Genomic DNA, 9502 nt, shown 5'->3' on the forward strand with positions numbered 1-9502 from the left:
AATATGAAAAAAATTGAAATGTGTTCTACTAAATTGAGTTTATTTTCTCTTTGATGTGACCGAAAAGTTCTGATATATGGTATATTTTCTAGTGAAAAAAACAATAAATATTCTTTTTTGAGCAAAAACATATAGAAATTCGGATGTTTGGGTGGATGGTTGAGCAAATTATTTGAAGAAAAAAAAATCTAAAACAGCAGGAATGAGCACTGATTTTCAATGCTCATTTTCCTAAAATGCAAAAAATCGATAGAAACCTGAATCGATAACAGAAAATTAGAATTTCTGGGAATAACGACAGAAATATTAAGAAATCATAGGAAAATGAAAACAATTGTGATTCTCAGACAATGCTAATACTTCTGAGAGAACATTAGTGCGAGAGAAAAGGAAGCATATCTAATTGTGCAGGTATGCAAAAGACCTTCATTGCACACCTACAACTGATTAGAGTATAAGAATAGAAGCTATGATCGATGGTCGGAAAGACTAGAAATGTAGAAAGAAAGTTCGGTTTTCAGAGTTAAAGTATTTTCAATGAAAGGAAAAATGAATGATATAATGTATTTTAAGCAAAAGTGATACGTAAGATTCTAGTGCACTCACTTTTGCTGAAAACTCATTAAAAAGGCAGTGAAACACAAAAAGAAAAGAGATTTGAGCGAATCAAGTGACACACGTGCATCATTAGAAATTAAGAAAGAAGACGGGGAAAGCGTTGTACGTTAAAGGTATATATCGACCGGATCTAGAAGAAAACATTCAAGGAAATGATAAGGAGATTTTTACAGAGCTTGAAAGAAGATCATATCAGTAAGATGATCATAACATTGAGACACCATTCATCCATGAAAGCACGAAATCCACGACAAAAACGCAGAAGTTGATGAAGGCGAGGATCTAAAATGTATGAAGTTGGTGATTTGTGAGAAGTTTCTAAAAACTAACACAAGCAATAATCCATTCAGCACGATGGCAAACAAGATTGATTCTTGGTCCATTTGGTGGATAACATGCTGCGTAGTATGCTTCAACAAAACCAGCAAGTAGCCAGAAGAAACATCCAGCAGCCGTTAGAAGACCATCCTGAATTGTTTGGTTTTAGAGAGAAATTGAAACTTGTATACTATGTATGTTTTTTTCTTTCTCTATAAGTTTAAAGCAAAATTGTCTCTCACACGCGTCCAGAAAAATATTTCGTAGATTCATTACAGTTTTTCTCGTCACCTTTTTTCTGATTTTTGTTGTTTTCTCATAACTTCCCTTTAACTTTGGAAAAGCCTACAGAAAAAAGAAAACGAGAATAAATTATGTGATACATGCGATTTCATAGCAGTTTACACAAAAAGTTTTGAATTAAAACAGACTATTTCGAATAAATGTTTCCTTTTATCTCGAACTTACAACTTTCTTCCAAATGTGTAAATTGCTCGCAAAGCATGATGTTATTCCGAGAACAAGCGAGAAGAATGAAAATGAAACACTGATTCCTAGTACTAGTCCTGTAAAATTTGAAGTTTCATTTTCAGGGAAGATTTTGGCATATTGGCATATTTATGAAAACTTGCGAATTTTGAGAAATTTAGAACATATTTACATATATTCACAAATATATACAAATTTTGCATGGCCGGACCGTTTTAGATTAATTGAAGCATAATGAAAATATAAAAATCGTAGAAAAAATTTATTATCTTCCAAAATTTTGATTAGTCCAGATTGAATAATTGCCACTGTTTGCTCAGAAACCAATATTTTTCAAAAAAATTCTGAAATATTTTACTGAAAGATTTGGTCATTTTGATATTATAGGATAGCTCTATTCCACTTTCGAATTTGTAATATTTTCCAAAACGAATACAACTTGCCTTGCCATTCGGTGTTGGTTCGTATCACAAAATCATGGAACGAGCTTCCCTTCATCGGTCCTAACACTAATCCGATAACTGCTACTCCGAGTATCTGAAAGTAGTTTCTGTAAGCTGAACAATCTTTCCTTGCTTTAAAACTTACCACTTGAGCAGCTTTCACTGCAAGTCTTGCAAATAATGGATAATTTCTGTTATTCAATGCATGTTTTGGATGCATTGTTGATGGAGGATATGTGGTATATGATGGTGCATAGAAGGGTCGTAACCTCCGTAATGTCATCGTCTGTTGTTGTTGCTGAAAATGAGAATATTGAAAGAGTTTAGCAAATCAAAAAATCTGGATATATAGACAATTGTTTAAAAACTTGTTTTTTGATATTTTAACTGCTATACTGCTAGCACGTTTTGTTTAAGACATAACGAAAAGAAAATATTTCACTGAAAAAGAGGTATTGGAAAAAATTCAAGAATATTCTTAAATTGAACAGCTGACAGCCGAATGAGCCGCAGTAGTAGATTAGTCAAAAAACGTATGCCAATAACGGTATACATTTCAGAATTACCAAAACTTTAGCAATACAAATTGCTGTCTGTCAAAATACAACATTTGCCACAGTAGCTCTGATTGTGAATCGATTAATTTTTTAGTTAAAAAACCCAGTTCTTCACAAAAACTCACTGTTCTGTGTGGTCCAACTTCTCCATAATAATTTCTGTTATAAGGTGTAAATGCATCATTTCCTCCTCCAGCACCACCTCCTCCAAAATCAGTTTCTTGATATCTTCCAATCGGTGGAGGTTCTCGTTTCTTTCTGTACATTGGTAATGGCTTTTTGATAGGTTGTCCCTGTGGATGATATTGCTTAAACTGTCTTCGATCGAATGCTTCAGCAGACACTCCACGTCCTCCACGCCTACTTTCCGCTCCTAATGTACCCATTGTTGGCGCCGTCGAACGCGGTCTCGATGGCGCCGTTCGAGACCTTCGAGGTGGACTTGGTGCTGGTTGAGGGTATGGACGATAGGCACCTGATGCGCCTGCATATGGACCATATGCACCTGCATATGGACCATATGCACCTGGATATGCTGATGCTGGCTGATAGTTATAATGGGAATAACTTGGATATCCATAATATGGGTATTGTTGTTGAGATGGATGTTGTTGTTGGGTATCTCCATATGTTGGATCTATAACGACAGAAAAATAATTATAAATTCCAGAAACAATACATTCAATGAGGAAGTGTTTTGTAATTACTCGGAATATTCCGTATGACTAGTAACTCTAAAAATGAGAGACGCCGATGAGATTTTACTTCACTACAAAATACTCCAAAAACTGCTTCCCCAAAAAGTTGTTTATCATAAAACATTTCTGAACTGTTTTTTTTGTAAGATTTTGTTATTTAAAATTTACCTCCAAATTCAAAAAAATATAATATTTTTTTTGTGGTATTTTGACATTTGCACTTCAGAAAACAGTCTTCGTATGTTAAAGTAAAAACTCCATTCACCTTTTCAAGGATTGCTCACCGTTTTTTTAAAGTTTTTAAAAACAATTTCGGTCATTCTCAAAAATGACCTCCACCTCTGACACTCACCTATATATCCATTTTGACCGTACGGCTCGTGTAGGTACGCCGGATTGTACACACCACCCATGTAGTAGGCACCGTTGATTGGGTGCCCCAACGGTTCCTGCAATTTGTCATTTTATTTCATTTTTTAAAGTTTTTTTTAGAGATAGAAACACATACAAAAGATCTTGTTCAAATTAATGCTCAGACACGAAGCATTTCGTGTCTCTTCCTTGCTTCATAAAGTTCCCCGACTCTTGCTAGTATGCAAATACGTACGGGCTCACGTAATTTAGTGATTTTAACGGAAAAGAGAAAAGAAGAGAGTGTTTGAGAAATAAAGAAAAATATGTAGATCATCTCAGTATCTGTTCAGTTTGCTGATAAACCAATGGTTTTATCTCTATTTGCATTTAGAAAGTTACCGAAACTCGTGTTCCGATATATGTACAATAGTCATGAGCCACAGCGAGAGATATAAATGCTATTATTTTAAAATATACTTAAAGTGGTTATGGACATGAAAATTTATAAGATCTTCGCGTTGGCTCTTATTTTTGAAAAAAAAACAGCTGAGAATGTAAATTGTCTGAAGAGGATATGGATATTAATCTAAGAAAAAGCAATTACATTACCGAAAAAATCAAAATATATTCAAATTTTGTATACACTTTTAAAGCACCATTAAAAAATAAACAATTAAAAATTTCTGCAATTTCAATATTTATACAATTTAATATGATTAGAACCAATGCAGTTTTCTGCACACATCAATCTAAATCAAACACCAATTCTTTTTAAAACCTATCTCATTTTAGTAAGTGCCATAAAAATTGAACCTAATTTTTACTCAATTATTCTACAAACATGTGTAAATTAATATGTTTGTGAGGACAAGACCTAAGCCATCTCCGGACTCATCGGAGCAGGAAACCAGTTTCTCATTCTGCTCCTCCTTTTTCCTATTCTCAAAAAAGAGCTCAATGCAATTGTCAATACAACACGGGAGTGAGACCGTTCCATACCAATGACAATATTTTCTTTTGAACGTGGGAAAAATGCGACCATCTTTTTTAATTTTTCTCTCTAAAAAATGCATGCACACTTTTTCAATTATGTACCTGATATTTTACCATAATTCTACAGTAATCAAAATGTTAGTTAGATTACGGTACAAATTTTTCAGACAAAATTATCCGCTTTAAAGATATTGAATTTAGAAAGCCTTGGCTAGAAGTTTTTGCAACTCTCAAAAAACTTTAATTGAAACGGTGGTTTTACTTGGAAAAATAAGTTGGAAAATGGAAAGTTTTCCGCCTCAAGTTGGGGGTTTTCTGTCTTTAGTAGAACTTTTGATAATAGATGGATCTATTAAGAAAAAACTATTTTTAATTTTCAGGCTCAAAAATGATATTATCTAAAAACAGCTTTACATAATATTTAAATTTATTTCACAGAGTTCTTATCTTAAACTTTTTAAAGATTTAAATTATGTACAACTCATCAGGAGTAAAAGAAAATATTGGTCAAGAAGGATTACAAAGGAACAAAGTAAATTCACAAAAATAAAATTAACAAATTCCAAAAGAGCAAGAGAGTGACAGAGATTTCTGAAGGAAAGTACTTGAATAAAGCGTGAGCATGATGAGAATCGGGTAAAGTTCGGCTTGTAGTCAGTCAAGTATGTCGTCAGGAAAGAGAGGAGGAGGTAGCAACAGCAGGAGCCACTCACAGGCAAATATTCAAATCGCGACGACAAGACTTGTACTGTTGCAATGGGGGAAAAGAGCACCAGCATTGAGCACACAAAACAAATCGCAACGAATTGAAAGATGACTTTGAACTTTTTCGGGTTTCAATACAAAAAAGAGTATATAACCTGGAAACGGTATGGAGGGAAGGGAACGCTGCAACATTTGGCACTTTTTCGAAATATAGACTAAAAACAATGTGTTTGTTGTGGATTTACGTTCGAACTACGTTTGAACTACTATTCAAATTTTTTCAATTTAGAGATTCCTGGAAACTCCTGATTGGAAGAGATTAACAAACAATGTTAGGTAACTTGTTCTAAATTTTTTCAGATCATTTTCAATAGTTCACTAGGGAATAATAACTTATTCAAAAACGGGGTTTAGGGTGTCTAGTGATAATCGGCATTTTGGCGCCAGTTTATTACAAAAAAATTGGTTATGAATTTGACAAAGTTGGCAGTTTGGAGTGAAATGCCGAACATTTTGTCGAACAGGCAAACATTTTGGAAACTTTTTGAAATTCATTTTGACATACACCTAAAATTTGTTTCGCACAACTCGATCAGAAAAGGCTCCTTTTTGAAAAAGTGTTCAAGAAAGCGTCAGCATTCTGGAATGGTACTCTAACCATATTTATGACCGCCAAAAGTCTGCAAAACAACTGGGTTTGAAACAATTTACGGATATCGATTTTAGCTAAAAAATGAAATGGAAAAATATCAGATGGAAATTTCTTTTCCGTGTTACAGGGCTTGAAAGTTATAGAAAAACAGTAATCAGTGAAGTACGGTTAAAAAAGCAAAAACCATGTTATAGATTTAGAGTTGTGAACTTTGTTATTCTTTGAAAAAAATTAAAAAAAAAAAGAACACATCGTTTAGATATTTCTTTTAAAATTCTCTACAATTTTTTTGACGATTAAATATTCGAACCGAAAGAGATGAAATAGTCATAAAAAAGATCATAAATTGATATCCATAACTAATAGATATCGAACAAGCATTCATATATCCTCCCTTAATATTTGATTATCACATTTCTCAGTTCGCATTTCCTTTTCCTTTCTCATCTTCTAAATGACCACTCCCTTCAAATCGTTGTCTCCAAAAGGAATTCTTTTTGTTTTGACTCATTGGCGGTAAATTGGCTCGTAAAAAAGAAACGGTTGTGTAAATTTACGGCGAGTGATATAGACGAAACGAAGACGAACGAACAGATCGTTAGAAATTGTCTCAATTCTTAGGGAATTCTCGGGAGAAACGGAACATGGACGATCGGAATAATGGTAATAAAGTTCCGAATGAATAGTAAATGTTTTGAAAGAAAAAATGGAGGCAGAGTAGCTTCTCGTTTTCAACTGATATTATTAAGTTATCTAGGTTGAATAAATCTCTTAATTGTAAGTCAATTTAATTTAAATACTAAAACCCCAGATCGAAATTTAGGCAATTGACGAATTTGCCAATGGCCAGGAAGGTTTTTAACTGTAGAAAACATAAGTCTGATAAATTTTGTAAACCGAAAAATGATCGCTTTTCTATTTGAAAAATGTTTTTTTGTCAAAAATTTCCATGTAAAGTAATAAACAAAAAGTCTGGTAGAAAGTTCAGAATCGAAAGGAAAATTGACCGTTAGATGGGTGGGGTGCTAGAGTCGGTCGACGGCTCTTGAGAACACTTGTCACGCTTAACACTTGCTCTTTTCCTCTTATTCCTTCACTTTACCCCCTTCTTTCACATTTATTTCCTTCTCGGATTAGAGCTGGCTTTTGCCAGTGTGAAGGGCCATTGAACAGTCTATTTTATGGACTTTTGAAAACGGCAAAAATGTTGGGCGAAAAAGAATGGACAAAATGCATTTATCCGTGTACATAATCAAGTTACGAACTTTTGAAAAGAAGGTGAAAGGGTACAGAAAAAGGATTAAGGATCGTTTCAAATGGTGAGAACAGGATTGAATGAAGAGAATTAGAGACAAACACCAACAAAAATGATTGACAAAAAAACGATTTACGAGTTGAATTTTCTTTTTTTTTGTTGTTTTTTTTTCTTTTTTGGCCCGGGCCCGATCGAAGTGAAAAAATTAATTAAAGCAATCTTCTTACCTGACCATAATCATAAGAAAAGTGCTGCTGGTAAAGGGATACATCTCGAAATGCGGAGGCAGGTATTATCTGTAATTTGAAATTAAACTCTTGTGAGCTCGGCAGTATGATTTTCAGTTTTGTGGATAATAAAAAAAACAGGCAAAAGTTACCGAAGCTTTATGTGAAAATTTAATTTTCTGAAAAAACTTTTTTTTTGTGAAAAAATTTTCTGATTTTTCTACAAAAAACCGCTCTAAAAACCCCGAAAATTGTTTTATTTTTCAAAAAACTTCAGTCAAAGTTTTGTTACATAAGTTGGAAATTGTACAAAACGTTTGGACTGTAAATAAAATAAACGAACCTTAACTGTACCTGCCCCATATTGGTACTCCATCTGCTATTATCTCGAGTCTTCAAATATTTCCATTATCGAAAGAAAAAAACGGAGAAAGTGATGGACAAGCGTTCTGGAATACCTTTTAATCAACAATATAAATCTTCTGTTGATTTTATGAATTCCTGAGAATATTCAGTTTGAAAAAATAAATAAGACGAGTGCATCACATGCGAAATTGGGCTAATGAAAAATTACGGAATCGGCAGAAAAAACTACGCGGGGAGATTTAGATCAATATAGAAAATGGAAGAAATTATAGAATTAGAGGAGGTGAGTAGATATTATAGAGTTTAAAAAAGACGGATGAGCACAGTATTATTTGAAAAAAAATTAGCAGATTATTAAAAATATAAAATATCTATCGGAGAGGTAAAATTAATGTTAAAAAATACCATAAACATATTTCATCATTTGCATGCACAGAGTCAAAGCTATGAAACTCTGAATTATAAATTCTAAAAAAAATCCCATAAAGCTTTTGAAAGTAATCGATTCTCCGAAAATAAAAATTTTAAAAATATTTTTTATCGGTGATTTAAACGCGTTTGAGTGTATTTTACCTTAATGAGTGGCCAATTTACCACAATTTTCAATAGATACGATTAGTCTAACATCAAGTTGATGCAAGATTATTAGTGGGTGCAAAACTAATAAAGACTTTAAAACTACTTTTAGATTAACACGTAGGGGCCGAAAAATATTTTTAATGTGTAGTATATTTTAGATATGATTTGATTATCAAAAACTATATGGATCTCTTCTAAGCCTAGAAAGTGCCTGAGTTCAAAAAATCTTTCGATTAGATATGTAAATTATTCAAATTTGAAAAAACCCGGAAAAGGGTATTTCAGGAGACGCAGAAAGTTGAAGACAGTAGCTACAGCAACATGACAGATTGACCCAAAGAGAGACTGAGACCCGAACACAAATTGCATACAGAAGGAATGGAGGGAGGGAATTGTAAGAAATAAAAACACAAAAGAAGAGAAGGTGAAAAAGGTATTAGTTGTCTTCTCCTGGAAATTGTGAAAATCGGAGAAAGCAGCGAGAAATGTGAAGAGGTTTTGAAACAGCTCATTATGAATATCCCCAAATTTTGGGGCATTTAGACGGCACAAAAGTTCTATGAATTTGAATTGGGTAACTACGGCCAGCAAAATTATAAAAAAATTCGAATATTCGAATTTATATGACCAAGTGGTCAACATTTAAAACATTTCTTCCAGTAATATATCACTTTTGATAATGATTTAGTGATTTTTTTAAGTGGTCTAAAAGGTCGGTCAAAATCTCAAATCGTTCCATCAGAATAGCCTGAAAAACGGGGGGGGGGGGGCTTGTAGTACCATTTTTCCAATAAAAATGGATGACAAGTTGATATATATTGCCAAGGTAACAGATAGAAATAATGAGAGAGTATTGAAGATGAAGAGATGCAGACACGACAGCACATTTACCTGTCATAACTACTACAAATTGACTGGGCGGTATGGGGATGAATGAATGAAAGATGCAAAAAAGCGATAAGTTTTCGGGCATGAGGATAGGATATGGATGATGGTCATTTGGCACTTTATGTGTGATATTGAACAGGGATTTATCAGAATTAATTTCCGGTTGTCTATTTAGAGAATTGATTCCCAAAAAGTTTCAAATTGTGATTTGCCAAAAATGTTATTTCCTGATGGTGGACTGAAAATAAATACATTTCTCGAACCTCATTAACTTTTGGGTGGGGTCAAGATTGAAATTCAAACACACTGCAATACTGATGGTATTTCGAGTGAACTGTATTTTTCAGTCACAAGAGAACG

At 33.4% G+C, this 9502-nt stretch overlaps 1 protein-coding gene across 1 annotated transcript; it reads right to left on the minus strand.

The window, feature by feature from the left end:
- Positions 1–23: 23 nt before the first annotated feature.
- On the minus strand, positions 24–7760 carry D2005.6 (MARVEL domain-containing protein). The gene is made up of 9 exons (NM_059756.4): positions 7653–7760; positions 7310–7378; positions 3476–3572; positions 2551–3062; positions 2014–2166; positions 1869–1962; positions 1405–1502; positions 949–1086; positions 24–900 (listed from the first exon to the last, which is right to left on the minus strand). Exons 1-9 carry the CDS (start codon positions 7683–7685, stop codon positions 823–825), a joined length of 1272 nt encoding a protein of 423 aa, NP_492157.2. The 5' UTR covers positions 7686–7760; the 3' UTR covers positions 24–822.
- Positions 7761–9502: the final 1742 nt, after the last annotated feature.

This window comes from Caenorhabditis elegans, chromosome I (genome assembly GCF_000002985.6).
Source record: "Caenorhabditis elegans chromosome I".
NCBI classification, from domain to species: domain Eukaryota; kingdom Metazoa; phylum Nematoda; class Chromadorea; order Rhabditida; family Rhabditidae; genus Caenorhabditis; species Caenorhabditis elegans.